The sequence below is a fragment of the Panthera onca genome, chromosome D1 (assembly GCF_046562875.1).
Source record: "Panthera onca isolate mPanOnc1 chromosome D1, mPanOnc1 haplotype 2, whole genome shotgun sequence".
In the NCBI taxonomy this organism is placed as follows: domain Eukaryota; kingdom Metazoa; phylum Chordata; class Mammalia; order Carnivora; family Felidae; genus Panthera; species Panthera onca.
The window spans coordinates 43,678,405-43,696,674 of record NC_138348.1 but is presented as its reverse complement, the minus strand read 5'-3'; the positions used below and the strand labels follow the sequence as shown (position 1 = coordinate 43,696,674).

The 18,270-nt window shown below is 47.0% G+C and overlaps 1 protein-coding gene across 2 annotated transcripts in view; it reads left to right on the top strand.

Annotated features, from left to right (window-relative positions):
- Nucleotides 1–17,928, top strand: part of INSC (INSC spindle orientation adaptor protein) — a 128,864-nt gene extending 110,936 nt beyond the window's left edge. For both annotated transcript variants that reach the window (XM_078433261.2, XM_078433260.2), the window contains exons 10-13: nt 4,950–5,016; nt 9,219–9,374; nt 11,109–11,185; nt 17,356–17,928. In XM_078433261.2, the coding sequence (XP_078289387.1) occupies nt 4,950–5,016; nt 9,219–9,374; nt 11,109–11,185; nt 17,356–17,484 (429 nt within the window). In that variant the 3' untranslated portion in view covers nt 17,485–17,928. The remainder of the gene's footprint in view (nt 1–4,949; nt 5,017–9,218; nt 9,375–11,108; nt 11,186–17,355) is intronic.
- Nucleotides 17,929–18,270: the final 342 nt, after the last annotated feature.

Genomic DNA, 18,270 nt, shown 5'->3' with positions numbered 1-18,270 from the left:
TGATGCGAGTCAATGCATGTGTTGTTCCAGTCTGTGTGTGGGTATATGCAAGTTGTGTGCGTGTGTGTGCGTGGAGGCGGGGGGAGTGTTGATAAAGACTGTAAGCCACTTAAAGGATACGTTTATTTGTGTCTGGATACATATGAATATATAGCTGTCTGGAGAGGCTGGGAGGAAACCAGGTTCACAGCACCCAGTCCTGATCTGTCCCAGAGGCCCCTCCTGCAGTGCCTAGGGAACACTAAGCACAGAGCATCTGGTCGGGCATTTACATGTTCTCTGATCCTGTCAGGCACACACCCCACCTCGATGCAATCCCCAGGGACAGTCCTCTGGCCTAGTTCACCGACAGCTTGAGACCTACATCTAAGGCAGTTTTATGGCCTTGGTGGCTCTCTCTCCTGAGTCCAAATCCCAGCCCTCCTGTCTTGCCTCTTTTGGAGTGAGGGGGGCAGGCCAGGCCGGGAAGATCCCAGTGCCCGGGATTGGGAGCGCTGCGCTTGTTCTAGGACTAGGCAGGCACCCTCCCGGTCTCCATGCTTGCTCAGCTCTCATTCGCCCAGGCCCCTGACCACGCCTATCAGATGAGGCAAGAGGCTCAGTAGAGAGAAGAGAAGCAGAGGGCTGCACCTTCCCTTGGACTGTGTGCCTCCCTGGGCAAAAAGACCACATCCTTTCTCTCTCAGAACCCTTCATTCTTCAACTTATGTCCCTGTTTTGACTCTTTCTGCTCTTTGGTAGACAACAGGGTAGGGAGTGAAAATGGCAGGACAGGGAGAAGCGCTGGGCTCCCCCTAGAGGCTGAAAGGGATTTTGCTCGCTGGTCTTGGCTGCCGTTGACGTTGCTGCTCTAGCTTTTAGAGAGTTAACACGGTGATGGTAGAAATCTGAATATTCCATCCAGCAATTAAAGAGTAATGCTAATTACAGTCATATGAAATGTTGGCCTTTTTGTCCTAATTACTGCACAGCATAAAAGCAATCATAAGTTTCCATTAAATGCATCTTAGATTTTCTGTGTTGAAAGTTCTATCACATGAGTGCACCTGCTTCTATCCGGGATAATCCTCACTTGATTTTTATAACGTATGGCCCCCATAGTGTATAGTAGAGAAAATGTTAGTTTACGATATAGAAGATAAAAGGGACGGAGATAGAGTCAGAGTGTGATCACAGGCAGACATTGCTGAGGATGTGAGATAAGCCTGGCCCATGCCTTGGGATCAGTTTCAAACAAGGGTTCCAGGAGCACCTGCCGAGGGCCAGAACAGAGTAAACCTTTTTCTCTCTGTGTGTGTTGATATAAAAAGGCTTTGCCAACTTCGTTCTTACCACATGGGGCATTTCTTCTTGAATCCATGACATGAGAGGTCCCGTGCCATTCTGGCCAATTTGCTATTCATCTCAATTTTCCTAAGGTGGTCAGTCTCTGCGAGGCCAAAGGAAAAATGATTTCAAAATACCACAAAGGTAGTGAGCACAGGGGTTTTATTTGGCTTCCTGCTGGGAGGGACTCCTTCTGCTCTGAGATCTTCCTCCCTTCAAGAATGATCTCCTATTAACAGCACATTTGGCAATAGTGGGTATTGCATTGGTTGCTACTCCTTGACATAATCTTTCAAGGTCTGGATATTTTCAGGCTCTGTTTCCCAGAGGGAAGTTATACTCATTTTATTTAACAAATGTTCTGGGTGTTTGACAAAACATTAAGTCATTTAATGCTCCTAGCGTTCTTATGAGTTATCTAGGGGTACCTGGGTGGCTCAGTCGGGTGAACATCTGACTTCGGCTCAGGTCATGATCTCATGGTTCATGAGTTCGAGCCCCACATTAGTCTCTGTACTGACAGCTCAGAGCCTGGATCCTGCTTCGGATTCTGTGTCTCCCTCTCTCTCTGCCCCTCTCCCGCTCATGCTCTGTCTCTCTCTCAAAAGTAAATAAACATTAAAAAAATTAACATTCCTATGAATTATCTCATATATTTATCTCCTGTTTAAGCCAAATAATGACCCCCCTGCAAAGCTGTCCACATCCTAATCCCCCAAACCTGTGAATATTCTACCTCACATGGCCTAAGAGATTTTGCAGGTATGATTGAGTTAAGGATCTTGATATAGGAATATTATTGGTTTATTGGTGTGGGTAACTTATTGGATTATTGATGTGGGTAACTTAATGTAACCACAAGGGTTCTTATAGAATGAGGCAGGAGGATCAGAGCCAGAAAATGAGCTATGGCTGAGGAGGCAGAGGTCAGAGTGATGTACTGAGAGCCAAGTAATGGGAGTAGCATCTAGAAGCTGGAAAAGGCAAGGATGTAGATTCTGCCCGAGAGCCTCCAGGAGGAATGCGGCCCTGTAGGCACCTTGGTTTTAGCTCCATGAGACCCATTTTGGGCTTCTGACCTCCAGAACTACACGGTAAAATTGTGTCATTTTAAGCGACTAAATCTGGTAATTTGTTATAACAGCAATAGAAAACTAATATACCTCCATCAATCAAGAAAGGTTAATAGGCCAAGATCGTATGGAAAATAAATGACAGAGCCAGTATTTGGAACAAAGCGGATCCATATACTTACCCACTATGTTGCACTGCCTCTCACCTAGGGCTTGAGGCCTATATCCTCTGTATTCACCAAATAACTGCAGAAGAATAGTGTCCTTTCGCTCAGGAGGAATAGGAGGTAATCGAAAATCATCAGACAGGATTGAATTAGCCTGGGCCAGGGGAAAACTGCCTGCCTCTTGCATTCTTTTCCCCCACCCGACAGCATTGTTATCATGTATCCTTGTAAACCAGTTGTCCCTAAAATCCCATCCCTGGACTTGACTTCAAGGAGAAATGTCGATCCCCCTTCCTCTCTACATCATGGCGCATACAAGGATGATTCAGAAGGGGAACTCAAAGCAGGGAATAATTGGCATTTATTCAAATTGTGCTTAATTGAATACTTCATCTGAACCTCAGAAAGCCACATGGGGTACGGGCTCTGCAAAGAGGAAGTAATTTTCATTAACGGGATCTAAATTAGTCTGACACAAAGACCTACCCATGCCTGTGACACAGTTAATAATTGCCATGTAATGAATGTGATGCTGCAGACAAAGGTTTCCTTTTCCTTTCTTATTTTGCCCTTCCTTCCTTGCTTCCTCCCTTCCTTTTTGGATCTTTATGTCCAGGAAGCATGTTTATTCATCTCCCTGGCTGGTGAACGGTTGGCACGTAGTGACTCTTTGTGGTGGGAACAGAGGTTGTGTCCCCTGCAACTGCGAAGCCAGGTGAATTGCAATCTGACACGGACTTGGCCTCATGTCTCCTTCCTTGTAAGACTATGCTTCTTGGGGAACCTGCCATTTTTTAACTGCATCTTCAACCCACATTTTCCTTCTAACTCCTTCCTCTTAGCCACCCCCCCCCCCAACAATCTTAAAAGGGGAGGAAAAAGAGCATCTAAGGACTAGCCCTCCTTCACTCCCTTCATAAAGCAGCTGCTGGGGCAGAGTTGCCCTTGAGATAAAGCTTCTGGGGTAGTCTCCTGTCCCTTCCCTGGCAGCCCATCCCGGGAGTGCCTCCCCAGCCAAGCCCCTGAGCAGGTCTGAGCCACCAGGGCCTGACACACAGGGATCTGCCTCAGCACCCTAGGAACACGCGTCCCTTTTCAACATGTGTTTAGTGGGAATGGGGATAGATAGATATTCTATTAATATGGCAGACTTTTTCCTTTCTGTTTAAAAGGAGAGATTTGTTATATGCATTGATTATGCAGAATAATATGCCAATATTGCACCAATGAAAATCTAGATAATACTTTCTGTTGGTAAATATCACATTATTATGCATTATCCAGTTCCAGAATTTAAGCTGCCTGAACTGTCCTCAGCAGACTGTCAGGTGCTGCCTCAGAGATGGGGACACAGCCTCCAGTTACAATATGCCACAAGCTTTGAAGAACCCTTTTGAGAGGGAGAGAGGACTGCACCAGTGAGAAGTGTTTTCCATTTTATTATTTGTTTTAATTACCACTCGAGAGTGCTCTCTGCTTCTGTGGAAGTGGGTGCATTTCATTTTGCCATTTACATCAGGAGCCATGTCTTGGGCGGTATCTGAATTAATGGTTAAAACACATTTTCCAATGGTGTTTTGGCACCTTACAGTTTGAGGTCTGTAAGTGGTCCCTTGATGGTCCATCCCTTAATCCAGTTTTATGCAGTGACTTCTCTCTACCATACTTGACTATGCCCAGGAATCAGGGTGGGGTGGGTTATTGGCTGCCCCGCCCATGTGGGTGTAACCAAGGCTCACTGTCTCCACCTGGTGACAGCATCTCTTTACTACAGTCAGAACCCTTCAAGAATGACCGACAGGGGAAGCTTACAGGGGACAGACTTGTAAAGTCAGCTGAGCAAGAACTTTCTTACCAGATTCCATACAATACGTGACACTTGGGGTGTAATGCTGCCCTTTGATCTTACTCAGGTTCTCTAATTTCACCTTTATGTCCACTGATTTCAGATTGAAAGTAGGTGGGGTTCACTGTCAGGGCAAGAAGCCAGGATGAGCAAAACCCAATTCAGGGGAGGGGCTAGCCATGAGTCTGGCAGTTCTGTCTGCATTTCAGGATCTGGGGCTAGAGGTACTCTGAGGAAAGGTGATGGGGTCCCCATCTTTACTCAGGTGACATGGTTATCTCCAGGGGGTTACTAGGGCCCTTGGTGGGGGCATCCCAGGGCCGCATGCTGATGAGTGGGAACCAAGCACTGGGGAAATACATCTGGGAGGCAGGACCCCATGAGGATGGACGAAAATACCACGGGAGTATGGGCCACATGGATGGTAAAGACTCACGGGTAAAGGAAAGCTTTGTAGCTCCCGGCTCAGCTGTCTGTAGACAGCACCACTTGGCGCAGGTGTGCCCATTTCCTCAGATTCTCAACTCTCTTTTCCAGATCGTGACCATCTTGGCAAACATGTCTGTCCTAGAGCAGTGTGCCTCTGACATCATTCAGGAGAACGGTATGTCTCTCTGGCAGTGTGCATGTGGCACGGATTATGTGGCTGTAAAGGACCACGTGCCTCTGTGTTTGTGTGAAGGCTTGTGTGTGTGTACATGTGTGCCCGTGTGTCTCCACAATTACATGAGTGTGTGTATGTGTGTGTGTGTGTGTGTGTGTGTGTGTGTGTGTGTGTGTATACAGCTGGGCCAACATGTAATGTTTCTTTGCTTTTGATGGGCTTTAATTCTAGTGGGAGACAGGCAATGAACGAGAAGATAGAGAACGGCGGATGATGATAGTGGCATGCAGGCAATACAGCAGCAGGGAAGGGGATAAAGTAAACCCAAGGTGAGGGGTTAGCGGTTGCTAATTTAACTAGGTGGTGAAGGGAAGACAACTATTTCGTTATGATCCAAAAAGTGAAAATCGATTCCTGCCAGACGATGCAGAGAGCCTCCTTAAGTTCAAGTTTGGACTTTAAGTCATTCCTATCACATTGGATTTGGCCTCAGAGAGCTGATGTGCCTGAGCAGGGTGTGGGTGGGGGAGTAGGTCAGGGCAAGCCTGATCCCCAGACCCCTCACCGGAGAGCATCACTACCCCACCCGCCGCTCCCCTGCTCCCACCTTGTGCCGAGGGGGCCACAAAGTCCAGGTGAGGTGGGCCAGGTTTCCTTGGCCAGGAAGCAGACCTGCACAGGCTCTGCTGGAGGATGGGTCTGCTGCCTTGCAGCTGGGAGCAAAGAGTGGCGAGGGCTTCCTGTGACTGGGAAATAAGGGAGCAATTAGCAACCGGTTGGAAACCAGAGACGCTAATGAGGACGAGTGAGCTGAGAGCCCGGGGCCAGCTGTTTCTGCTCTTGTTAAACCCCCTTCTCCCAGGTTGCCCGCTGTTTTAACAAACACACACGTTCCCCATCCCCCATCCCCCTATGACTAATTGAAAGACATCATTTTGTGTTAATTTTATGTGCTTGAGCTAATAATGAAAAACTTCACTGAGCCAGCTGAGGCTGAGAGGCTGAGGGGTATCATTCCCGGCCTGTTCCTGCTGCACTCAGAGCCTCCTCAAGGTCAAGTGGTCAGCAGTAGTGGGTGTCCAGAGGCGTCCTGTGGGGTTGAGATTGGAATATGTGGCCTCTATAGAGGGTTTTATGGTTTACAAAGGGCTACTGACTGGCTCATTGAGACAGCAGTTAGAGACCTCCTACATTGTTCCGAGCAAATGAACACAGAGATAAATCCTTGGCTTTGTCCTGGGAGGAGAGCCCCACTTGGCAAAAGTGATAACATGAAAAAGTGTGAAATCGACAATAAAATAAGGCGGCAGAGGGATGGCATAGTGGCTGAGACCGTGAAAACTGGAAACACACCGGGTTTGAATCCTGGCCCCGTAATTTGCTAGCTATATGACCTCTGCATTTCCATCTGCAGAATGGGAGTGTACCTACCTCATAGGATAACGTGAGGATTAATATAAAGTTTGTCAGAAGAGTATCTGGCACAGAATGGGGACTGTGCTGAGTGCATCTGCTCTTTTGGTGCAGATCAGTCTCAGGGGGCTCAGCTGAAGAGCACTTGAGGGAGAGACAGTACAAAGTGGGGCATAACTGGAGGGATCGGCAGTGTTGGTGATGCAGCCAGGGCCCCCTGGAGCTGAGTGAGATCCTGTGGGCTGGACCAGGCAAGCACTGTTGTGAGGACTGGGCTTTGAAAGGCAGTCCTCTTACCAGGATGCATGAGACTCTCGCGTGCGTTGGCCTGAAGCCTGGTGATTTTGTCTCTGTCCTGCCATGAACTCTGCGTGAGTGTTGGTAATGGGGGCTGCACGAAGGAGGCCATCCTGGCAAGTCAGGCACTGTGGCTGCTGTCATCCTTATGCTGGGAGGCAGGCCAGGGCAGCCCAAGCTCTTACCCGTCAATCCACTGACATTAGTATCCCTCTTTTGGCTTCTCCCTCAGGGGCTGGGGCTGAGCTGGAGAGAATGTTGGGGAGGGGGCATGGTGTTGGGGGCTGGTCTCTGAAGTTGTAACCCCCAACTCTTAGGCAACTGTTCTGGCATTGAGCCTGGCCAGAACTTAGGAAACACAGTCCGGATTTTCCTAGGCAGCCCCAGTTTGATAGCATCCTATCTTTTTTTAGATAAGACTTACAAAGTATACATTTAAAGGAAACTTGGATTTTATGAATATGAAATGAACACCTTCATATTCAAGAATACCTTCATATTCATTCATTTGATATTTATTCAACAAAGATTTGAGCAAAGCACTATTCTTAGATACTTTAGATATTTCCATGCAGGAAACGGGCACAAATCTTTACCCCCTGGAGCTTACCTGCTAGTGTGAGACACTCTTTGTTTGATTCTTTGTCAGGTTCCAGGTGCAAAGTGCAGGGTGGGAAAATGGCTTCTTTATGGGAACCTTAACCAGGAGTTAGTAAAATTTCCTAAGCTTGTGGTTCTTCCCAAAGTTGTCACTTTGGTATCTCCTGTTCATGTGCCCATAGGCCATAACATACATACCTCAGGACATTCACAATCATGACCTTGTCTTAGGAACATTGTGGGCATAGGGAGCCTGAAGACTATGTTCCATTCAGTGGTCTGGGAGAGGGTTTGGAAGAGAAGTACCTTGCCCAAAGGTTAGAGTGTGTGTTGGCAGAGGTATTAGAGGCAAAAGGTAGGCCTTCTGGGTCCCTTGAGCCTATAGGAAGGAGAAATGGGTCACTTACAAATCTCACCAGGAAGAGAAATGGCCCCTCCTCAGGACTGAATAGTCTCAGGGCCATACCTAAGTAACTTATAGCCCCTGTGCATTGAGATCCAAGAGAGTTGGAAGTTACATCTGGTTCAAGTAAGATTCAGAGGGGCATGTGGCTGAGGTCCTGGACTGCAACCAGCTTCTGTGTGAACTTGGGAAATTACTTTCTCTCTCCAGACTTCAGGTGCTCTTCTGTGAAATGGAGGGGAAGGACAGGTAGTGCCAGATCTCCAAAAACCCTCTGGCTCCACGGTCTAAGGCAGAGGTCACAAACTTAGATGCCTGTGGACCCAGACAAGTAACATAAATGGATGATGTAGGCTCAGCAGGGACTAGACCAATCCTATTTAAAGTAGCAAGCTTATAATACGTTTCAGCAAATTGTTGTCATGAAGAAATGTGGACCCAATGTCAGGTCAGGAGGGGATTTTTTTTTTAGAAACTGACAATCTGGATTTTTATGGAAACCTTCCAATTTTCATAAGAGCGAAATTAAAAAAAAAATTGGACACTGTATGGAGCAACAAAAGAAAGCAAAAATACATCTGTGGGCCACGTCTGGTTTGAGTTCTAAGCTGGCACGTGCCTCTGGGTGCAGGGAAGGGGGTGTGACCTGGGGCAGTTAGAAAGGATGTCCCGTAGAAGATGGACTTTTACTACAACCTGCAGGATGGGAATTCTTTAGACGGAGCATGTGAGGGAAAAGGACCTGCCATGCAGAAGAATTAGGTGACAAAGGCATGGAGATGGGAGTGAATGTGGATTTGAGTTTGGGGGACGATCAGCAGATAGATCTGGTTTCAGGAGAGGGTGGTAAGGCTTCTCAGCGACCCAAGTTCAGGGCTAAAGCTCTCAGTCTAACTACCTACCCTCCTTCGGGGCTGGATCTATTGCTTATCCAGCCCAGGTTTGGGTCACGTCCTACGGAGGACTCATCATCTCTGGACCAATCTCAGATACAGCTGCATCAGAAGTGAAAGAGTGAGGGAATAATCAGGTTACCTGAGTTCTGATACCAGCCTCCCGACTACTAACTGTGGGACCCTGGAAAAGAGACTTCACTTCTCTCTGGGCCTCAGAGTGAATTATATTAGTACCTAGTTCATGAGACTATTGGGAGACTATTAGGGGATCGTGCATTTATTGGGCATTTAGTGCAGCATCACACATGTAATAAAAGCTCAGAAATAGCATTTGAAAAATCAAAAGGGATGTCCTCCTGATGTCCCTTTAAGTATAGTGACTTAGTACATGGAATCAGAGATATTTCCAGGGCAGAAGGAGTAAAAGAGGTGGCCTTGTCCAGCTTCCTTTCTGTGGTTGAGACCCCCTAAGTCTCAAGCTTTTGCAGCCATCCATGCAGCTGGCCCCGGGACGGGGCGGGGGTGGGGGGGTGGGGGGGGTGGGGAGGCTCCTTGCTGGGGCAGGTACCAACTGTTCATTTTCTCCTGCCCAGGGGTCCAGCTTATCATGGGTATGCTGTCCGAGAAGCCAAGGTCTGGAACCCCTGCCGAGGTGGCGGCTTGTGAGCGAGTCCAGCAGAAGGCTGCCGTGACCCTGGCCCGTCTCAGCCGAGACCCAGCTGTGGCACGGGAGGCCGTGCGGCTGAGCTGTAAGTGCTGTGGTGGGGAGGCGGGCTTGGGGATGGGAGCACTCCAGATTTCATGGTGACGACAGATGACTCAGAGCAAAGGCGGGGCTGAGGGGACCCTCGCTCTCTAGGTGCCAGAAAACGCTGTGATGGGGGCCCAGGGTGCAGCCCCTCATCTAGCTTGTAAGTGGGGCTGAAGCTAGAGAGGAGAGGGGCCTAGAGAGGCTAACAGTGGATAAAAAAGCAATTCACATGCAGACTTCCTGCCAAGGACCCTATTCTTTTACTCTCATTCCTTTTCTCATTCATTCACTTATTCAGTTATTCACTTCCTCATTTGTTGACTTACCCTTCGATTAGTCTGTTCACTCATTAATTCATCCTTTGGTTCATTCATTAACTCACTCATTACTTGGTTTATTTACTTTTAAGCCATGTGTTCATTCAGTTAGTCACATTTACCCAACTCATATTCTCAGAGTGCCCACTCTGTGCCAGACTCTGTTCCGAGCACTAGGTATATCGCATTGACCTGCCCACAGGGGCTTACGACCTGGTGGGGTGGCAGATATGGAAAGAAAAATATGCACTTGAATGCCATAAAGCAGTGTTCAAAGGATGTCCGTGGCACGTTTGGCCCACAGCGGAGGTAGCTCACATTTATCTGGGTGGGTTGAAGAATGTTTTAGCAAGGTGAGTCTTCAGCTGTAGGTTGAGGCATTATTCCAATGTGATGGTTGAGAAAGGGTGCTCCAGGCAGAGGCACGAGATTAGCCATGGCATTGTCACCTATCACGTAGATATACCTGGCGAACGGCAAGAGGTGGCCCTGGGTTCTGGCTCCAGAAAGACTTATCCAGCCCAGGTTTGAGTCACGTCCCACGGAGGACTCATCATCTCTGGACCAATCTCAGATACAGCTGCATCAGAAGTGAAAGAGTGAGGGAATAATCAGGTTACCTGAGTTCTGATACCAGCCTCCCGACTACTAACTGTGGGACCCTGGAAAAGAGACTTTACTCCTCTCTGGGCCTCAGAGTGAATTATATTAGTACCTAGTTCATGAGACTATTGGGAGACTATTAGGGGATCATGCATTTATTGGGCATTTAGTGCAGCATCACACATGTAATAAAAGCTCAGAAATAGCATTTGTGGAAGATAAACCTGCAGAATGTATCTGTACGCTTTTTATTAATATCTTCTGAGTTAGCTTTTTGTTTTATTTCTGTTTTTCAGAATTTGTCAATTTACATCAAAAACAATTTACATTGAAAAACAAAGTCGATTCTTTACCTTTCCTCTGTAAAGGACTAGGGACCATTAACCTCCCCAATCTGTAGTTTTCTGTAATTTAAGCCGCATTGTATTTTCCGACTGAAATAGGCAATCGGGGAAAAAATGGTATTGGGAAGTCCCACTGATAACAATGGAAACATTAAATATAGTTCTGGAAAATCAGAAGTACTTACACAGGAAGTTAGGTTCTGTTGCACTTTGACTAAGCTCAGGGTCTGCAGCTGTCTCTGACCAGGGACTATTCACATTCAAGGGGACAGAAAGTTTCCACTACAAGCTCCTCCAGGTGGGTTCAGCCCCCTTTCCCCAGCCAGTTGGTGAGCTGGTGGGGTCCTGGAGCTACCTGCCTCTATAGCGCCCCGTACAGAGGGCTGTGTGAGGGAGGGGGGCACCTCTGGGTCAGGTCTGGCCAGGCCTGTCCCCATCCTGGGCATGACATTCTCATGCGTCTCACAGGTATGTCCCGGCTCATCGAGCTCTGCAGATCGCCCTCTGAGAGGAACAGCAGCGATGCTGTGCTTGTGGCTTGCCTGGTGAGTTCTCAGTATTCCTCCGCTCCCTCCCTGGGCTTTGGGATTGCAGACCAAGGGCCAGGAGAACTGGTGATGCCTTGGTGGCTTAAGTAAGCCATGAGACTTCTCTGTGCCCAACTTTCCTCTTTAAAATGGTGATAAAGGTGTTTCGCTTCATTCATAAAACTGGTAAGAAAATTATATGAGGTCATATATGTGAAAGATGGGGAGGTGGGGAACCCCCCCACTCATACTTTTAGTAATCATAAACCTTTGAGTTTTTGGGGAGTCTTAACAGCAGATCAATACCAGAGTGGCTGGTGGGCAGAAGGCTAGGGGGTGTTGGTAATGCCATGGTGTGAACTGGAATGGGAACTAGGGGATGGATGTTTCCTGCCTGTTCCCAAAGGGGCATTGTGAGGAAAGCCTTCCTTCCTCTTGGACAGAGCCCCTTTGCTGGCACTCTTCCAGCTTTCTAGCTCCCCTGTCTTTTGTGGAGTAGGACTGGAGGTGGTAGGACAGAACAGAAAGTGTGATTCACCAGGATCTTCAACCTGAACCCAACAAGGACATCTTGGGAGGTCCCCACCCAACTTCTCCTTGCTGTTTGGGTCCACCATGAAAGAATAAACCATACCAGATGGGAATGCATGCTTAGTCTCTATATTCCTCACTGCTGGGGCTCCACTGAATCCCAAAGCAGAGCAGCTTCCAGCTGGAAGCCAAAGGGAACAGGGAAGCCATTGTATAAACAGGCCATTTGACTTTCAGAAGGGAGTGCCAGATTCTTGGTTGGTCCTCAGAGAATGCAAGGGGGAAGCGATGGATCTGAAGACCCTTCAAGCTGTTTCACAGTAAAACCCCCTCCTCACCCCATCATTTTTTAGACTGAGCTCTTCTCATTTCTGGGAGCATCATATTGTCATAGAGACAACAGGGCATTACAGCCAGACACATCCATCTTGGTTTTGCCATTAATGAGCTGTGTGACATTGGGTGGGTCACTAAGTGGTTATAAATCTTAGTCAATAAATATTTACCAAGTGGTTCTATGTGCCATGCACACTTCTAAGCCACGGAGATATGGCTGTGGGGGGAAAAAAGAAGACAAACATCTCTGCTCTCATGGGGCTTTGATTCTGATACATGCAGAACACCCTTGACTTTTTTGTGCCTTGGGCAATCTGGTAAAGCTTCTGTTTCCCTTCTAAGAATTATGTTTCCAGTGCATAACCCAAAATATAGAGAATTAAGAAGGAAACTATTAGAGTATTTATATATACGGTATATTAATATACATAGTTTTAATTAACACATCAAATAAGAGATAGCAATGGGTCTAAAGAGTATTGTAACCTTGACTAGCAAGGAGCATAAATGATATTTGAAGGTACCTCCAACAAGTGTACGGGGATATGAAAGGATCTGTGATTTTTATTGGTCCACAAGTCATAGGAATTGCTGAGACTTTGTGGTTGGTTGCTGCATTCACAACTGAAGGAGAGGCTGAGTTTCAGTTGGAAGTTAATAAGCGTAATGATGTAATTTTTTCTTCCAAGTTCACAGGCCTTCTGAATTCTGTCTGGCTTAGTGCGTCAAGTGGAGAGAGTTAATGCCGGGCAAACCCAATCATTGGCCCCAACTACCATTATCTCCACAACTCGGGAAGCCCACAGGTGCCCAGCACTATAAGGCCCTGAGGCAATGGTGGGAAACCAGAAAGCTCCATTCATATATGTGGGCTTGTCACAATTCCTTTTCCATTTTTATTATTAGTTTGAAGTGAAATACACAGAAGGGCTTGGCTACCATCATCAATCAATTGAAGGACTTTCCAGTGGAAAAAGGATTACATTTCTCACCGAGGATGGGTCGTTGGATGCTGAAGAGAGCCCCTCCCTCCCTAATCCACCCTCCTTGTGGTTGCTGGGCTAATCCTAATATTACAATCAAGACACTAACACGATCAGCCCTTCCATGGTTCTCCATTATCTATGGCCTACTGTCTGGCTCCAGCATACCCCTGGGGGCCTACAGGCCCTGTCCAGCTTGTCTAGACCAGAGTGCTGTGAGCCACTATGACACTGTGCCTTGGCCCTCGTCCTAAGCAGATGCCCTTTCTATGGCTTTGCCACCAGCCTCCTCAATCTCGGACCAAAATCCCTCTCCTCTATGGAGTGTCCTGGGAGGCATCTATGGCTCAGAGACAGGATGCACCTGGACCTGCTGGCTTAGATTTTTTTTTCTTCAGTAGGAAGAAGGTTATGTTATCCAGTGTACCTGGTATTATAAGGGGAGGCTCTTGGAATTCAAATACAGGCCTGTCTAATGCTGAAGGTCTTGACTTCTTGGCCAGACCATCTTGTTTTCAGTCATGTTTCTCCCCCATGTCTAATGGCCCTGGTCTTGCCACCTTGGCTCATGGCAGGTATTTGTATTTCTCTCCCTCTAGTCTGGAACCTTCCTAGGGATGGGGCCCTTTTCCAGGTCTTAGTATTTCCATAGGACATTGGGTTTGTTCACTGTTTTTTGCCTGCCTGAGGGACTGGTAGTCTTGTCTCCCCACCCTTGGGCCCCAGAATTGGAGGGTGTTCTTGGTTTGGCTCCCAGAAGGGGCTCCGCATTGGAGTATGGTCCCCTGGCTGCTGAGATGGGGGCCGCCAGAAGCCTGGCCTGGCAGATGGAGTTGGAGGCTACCTCTCCTGCCCTCCCCAAGGCCTTCTTCTCAGCTTCAAAGTCTCTCTTCAGGTGGAAGGAGGACATTTCAATTATCGTGTCCCACATCTGGGAAAGTGGCAGTGCAGATTGCCTTTCGCAAACAGAATTGATTTTTCCTTAATGAGACGGCTGTCAGTGGGCTGCTGGGCTTGTTTAATGCTTGGGTGTTTTCAGACTGTCTGGGAATGAGATCCTGGGATGACTGGCTGTTAACCCTCTGAGGGAAGCAGAGATGCAAAGAAAGGCTTCAGAAGGCTGAAGGGTCCTTTGAGCCCCGGGACACTGAGGAGGGGGTGCTCAGGGTTGGTTTGGGTTCTTGTCCTGCAGTCTTCCTGGGAACCCTGGGAAGATGAGGGTGTTTATTTGCTTTTGTGTTTTCTCAGGTCTATTTCTAGTTCATCCCTTCTTTTCTTCTCCCCCTCTCTCTCTTCTCCCATTTTCCCTCTTCTCTCTCATTTTATTTTTTGCTTTTCTCTCCTCTAGATATTGCCTCCTTTCTCAGGTTTCTTTTCTATCTCTCCTTTCCTTTTCCTGCCTTCTTTTATCCCCTTAGTCCTCTCCACCAACTCCCTCCTCTGCCTCCCTTTCCGGCTCCTCCCCTGCTCCTACCTCCATCCTATTATCCCCCCACCCCCTGGGCTCTCTCTCTTTTTCTTTGTCACCATTTCTGTCTCTCTCCATCTCCCTCTCATGCTTGATCTCTTTTCTTTACCAGTTCATCTCTGTCTCTCTGTTTTATTTTATTTATTTATTTTTAAAAATTTTTAAAAATGTTTTATTTATTTTTAAGACAGAGAGACAGAGCATGAGTGGGGAGGGGCAGAGAGAGAGGGAGACATAGAATCCGAAGCAGGCTCCAGGCTCTGAGCTATCAGCACAGAGCCTGATGCGGGGCTCGAACTCACGAACTATGAGATCATGACCTGAGCTGAAGTTGGACGCTTAACCAACTGAACCACCTAGGTGCCCCTGTCTCTCTGTTTTAACTATTCCTTCTTGTTCCATTTCTCTGTTGTCTCTCTTTCTCTATTTTCTTCTTGTACCTCATTCTCTCTCCTTATGAGTCTATTTTCTCCCCATTTCATCTTTCTTTGTCCCTCCCTGTCTCTTGCTTTATTTTTACCCCTGATGATGTAAAATACATCAATGGCCTCGTAGCCTCCTCTCCTGAAGATTTCTGTTTCCATCTTTGTGCCTTTTTTATACTAATGGAGTGATTTCTCCTAATTGGAGCGAAGAGGAATCAGAAAGTGCTATGGAGTTCAGCCTCTTTGTTTTTTTTTAAGTTTATTTATTTATTTTGAGAGAGAGAGAGAGAGAGAGCGACAGAGTGTGTGCAGGGGTGGGGGAGGGGTAGAGAGAGAATCCTAAGCAGGCTTTGTGCTGTTAGCCTGGAACTGATGCCGGGCTCAAACCCACAAAGTGTGAGATCATGACGTGAGCTGAAATCAAGAGTCGGATGCTTAACTGACTGAACCACACAAGCACCCCTCAGCCTCTTTAGTCGTTAGGGGCAATCACACCCCAGGAGAGGCAGGACGCACTAGTGAGAGACTCCTGTAGTCTACTTCTTGTCACTAGGTTTCAGACCCTTCTCACTTGCATAGAGACACATGTCCCTTTTTCTTGATCCAGCTTAGACCTGGCAGCACCTGTTTGTCCAACAGCCAACCTAAGCCTTCCTCTCTTTTCACCAGCTTGGTTGTTTCTCAGAAATAGGTATAGGTAACGAGCTCTCTGCCTGCCTTGGACTCAATGTAATAAGCCAGTGTCCTGGGCTTGCAGCATCCTGCCTGTGTGTATGGGTATGAGGGTCCTGGAGTGGGACTGCCGTGCAGTCTTGGGAAGGCCCCTTTCCCTCACTGAGCCTTTGTCTCCTTATTTCCAAGCTGAAGATCATGATACTTACCTTGTAGTAGTATCCTGTAGGGATTAAATGAAATACTATGTGTAGATACTCCCTTGCTATTCCATTTATTCATTCATTCATTCATTCATTCATTCTCTTCTGCCATTCCAGGTATTTTCCTCTCTTTGTTTCCAAACTTACACTCTCGCCTTGTGGTGTACAGGTATAAGAAGAGGGAAGGTATTAATATGCATTGAACACTCAGTACACACTGCCTCAGCTGACCGGTAAAGAGGTCTAGCTAGGTGCACAGGCTACACTTCCAGCTTCAGGTTGCTCTAGTGATAGAATTCGTTTTTTAAAGCACTTATTTTGTTTTGTTTTTAATTTTTTTAATGTTTATTTACTTTTGAGAGAGACAGAGACAGAATGTGAGTGTGTTAGGGGCAGAGAGAGAGAGGGAGACACAGATCTGAAGCAGGATCCAGGCTTCGAGCTGTCAGCACAGAGCCCGACGCAGGGCTCGAACTTACGAACTGTGGGATCATGACCTGAGCCTAAGTCGGATGCTCAACCGACTGAACCACCCAGGCGCCCCTTCATTTTTTTTTTTTAACAAATATTTATTGAGCCCTGTGCCAAACCTTGTTCTACCTGCTATAGATACAGAGAAAAATAAAAGAGTCTCTATCTTTGGGGAGCTCAGAGTCTAGTGTGGGAGACAAACACCTACAAGCCAGTTGCAGCCACGGGTGAGAAGGTTGAGGTCAGCCCAGGGGCTGTGGGTGCACAGAGGAAGGAGGGGCTGTCTCTGTTTCAAGGACTCTGGGAAGGTTTCACAGAAGAGGTGATAGTGGGCCATACCTCACAGGATCAATGCACCTGCTGGCTAGAAAAGAGTGGAAGGGTGGAGAGGGACTGTGAGCTGAGCAAGGTCACACGGGCATAAAACAGGATAGTTTGCTCAGGGAGGAGTGAAATGCCCAGCGTATGGGGGCCTGGGCCATGGTGTACATTCTGTCCCCACTCCTCCTACTCATCTCCATCTTGGTGGCAGACTCTCCTTCTCCTTCAGCTTTATGACCTTCCTTCCTCTCTCTTCTCCCACTTCCCCATCCCATGATGCTTTGTCAGAACTTTGCTGAATTTATGGCTAAATAAATAGCCCTTGCTGTTCTCAGGCTACTCTAGGGACCTGGAAGCAAGGCTGTTATTCCACTGCTGCTTCTGGTGGTTATGGTCTCTAGCACGAACAAATCTTGAGCTTCAATATGTCAGTCAGTTGAGCAGGTTTTTTGAATGGCAGATCTTTGGAATAACCAGATTCCTAAGGTGATTGAAAAACCAAAGTGGCAAGACCATTATTAAGATCATGAAGGCTTTCAGATGACATCCACCATAATGACCAACGTACCAATGACACCGGATGACCAAGTGATAAGGTTACTGTAGTGACCAGGTAACCAAAAGGACTATATGACTAAGGTGTCAGGTGACTAAGGTGACGATTAGCTCAAATTGATTAATGAATGAGCTACTTGTACTTCCCAGGACCGTTGAAGGAAATACATGCACCTGAGCAGAGCCTGGTCTGACCTGCGTCATTTCTTCTGTTTCTCTCTAGGCTGCTCTGCGTAGACTGGCTGGAGTTTGCCCGGAAGGCCTCCAGGACTCCGACTTCCAGCAACTGGTCCAGCCCCGGCTTGTGGACTCTTTCTTACTCTGCAGCAACATGGAGGAGAGCTTTGTGTAGGAAGGGTGGGAGAGGAAAGCCATCTGGCCCCCTTCTCATGCCCCCTCTGGGTACATTCCTGCGATCAGCCTGAGTACCCGTCAGCTCCCTCACCTCTTTATTTATACTTAATTTATTTTTTACATGAAATGGACAAGGGCTAAATACTCTAGTAACATCAGGCAGTCTGTGGTCCTAGGAGTCTTTTTTGTTTTTATTTTTGACTTCTGTGACTTTTCAGTTGCAGATGTTGAAATGCATAGTGACTAATGTGGCAGATTGTCATGGGCGATTTCCCTTCATCTCGCTTGCTCTATTTTCACTATGTAACCTTGCCTCACTTTTCCTCCACTTTGGAACCAGCGTATGTTAACTGCCCAGCAGTCTTTTGGCTTTTTTTCTTTTTAAGTTGGCTTGCTCCTTTCTAAAAGATTTTAAATAAATTTCATAGTTGGACAGAACATACTAGAAGGAAAGCTTTATTCTATACTAAATGAAATCATACGAAATGTGTCTTGTGTTTTCAGATTAAATTACATCTTAGACTTAAGTTCTTAATTCCTACGGTTTCATGTCACAAAATCTTTTCCAACTATTAAAACTCCATGGAGAGTTGTATTGTTTTCACAAGTGCACGAATGGGTCAAATTCTAAGGGGTTTAGTGAGAAGTCAAAGAGATTTCCAAAGTCCCCAGAAACTCCGTTTCCTTAGGCTTTTTTGCTCTTGTGTAACTTCCTGGTGAGTAGGATCCTCAGAGGAGGTGTTAGTAAATGATACCTTTTCAAAAGTATACTTTAAAGTAGCAG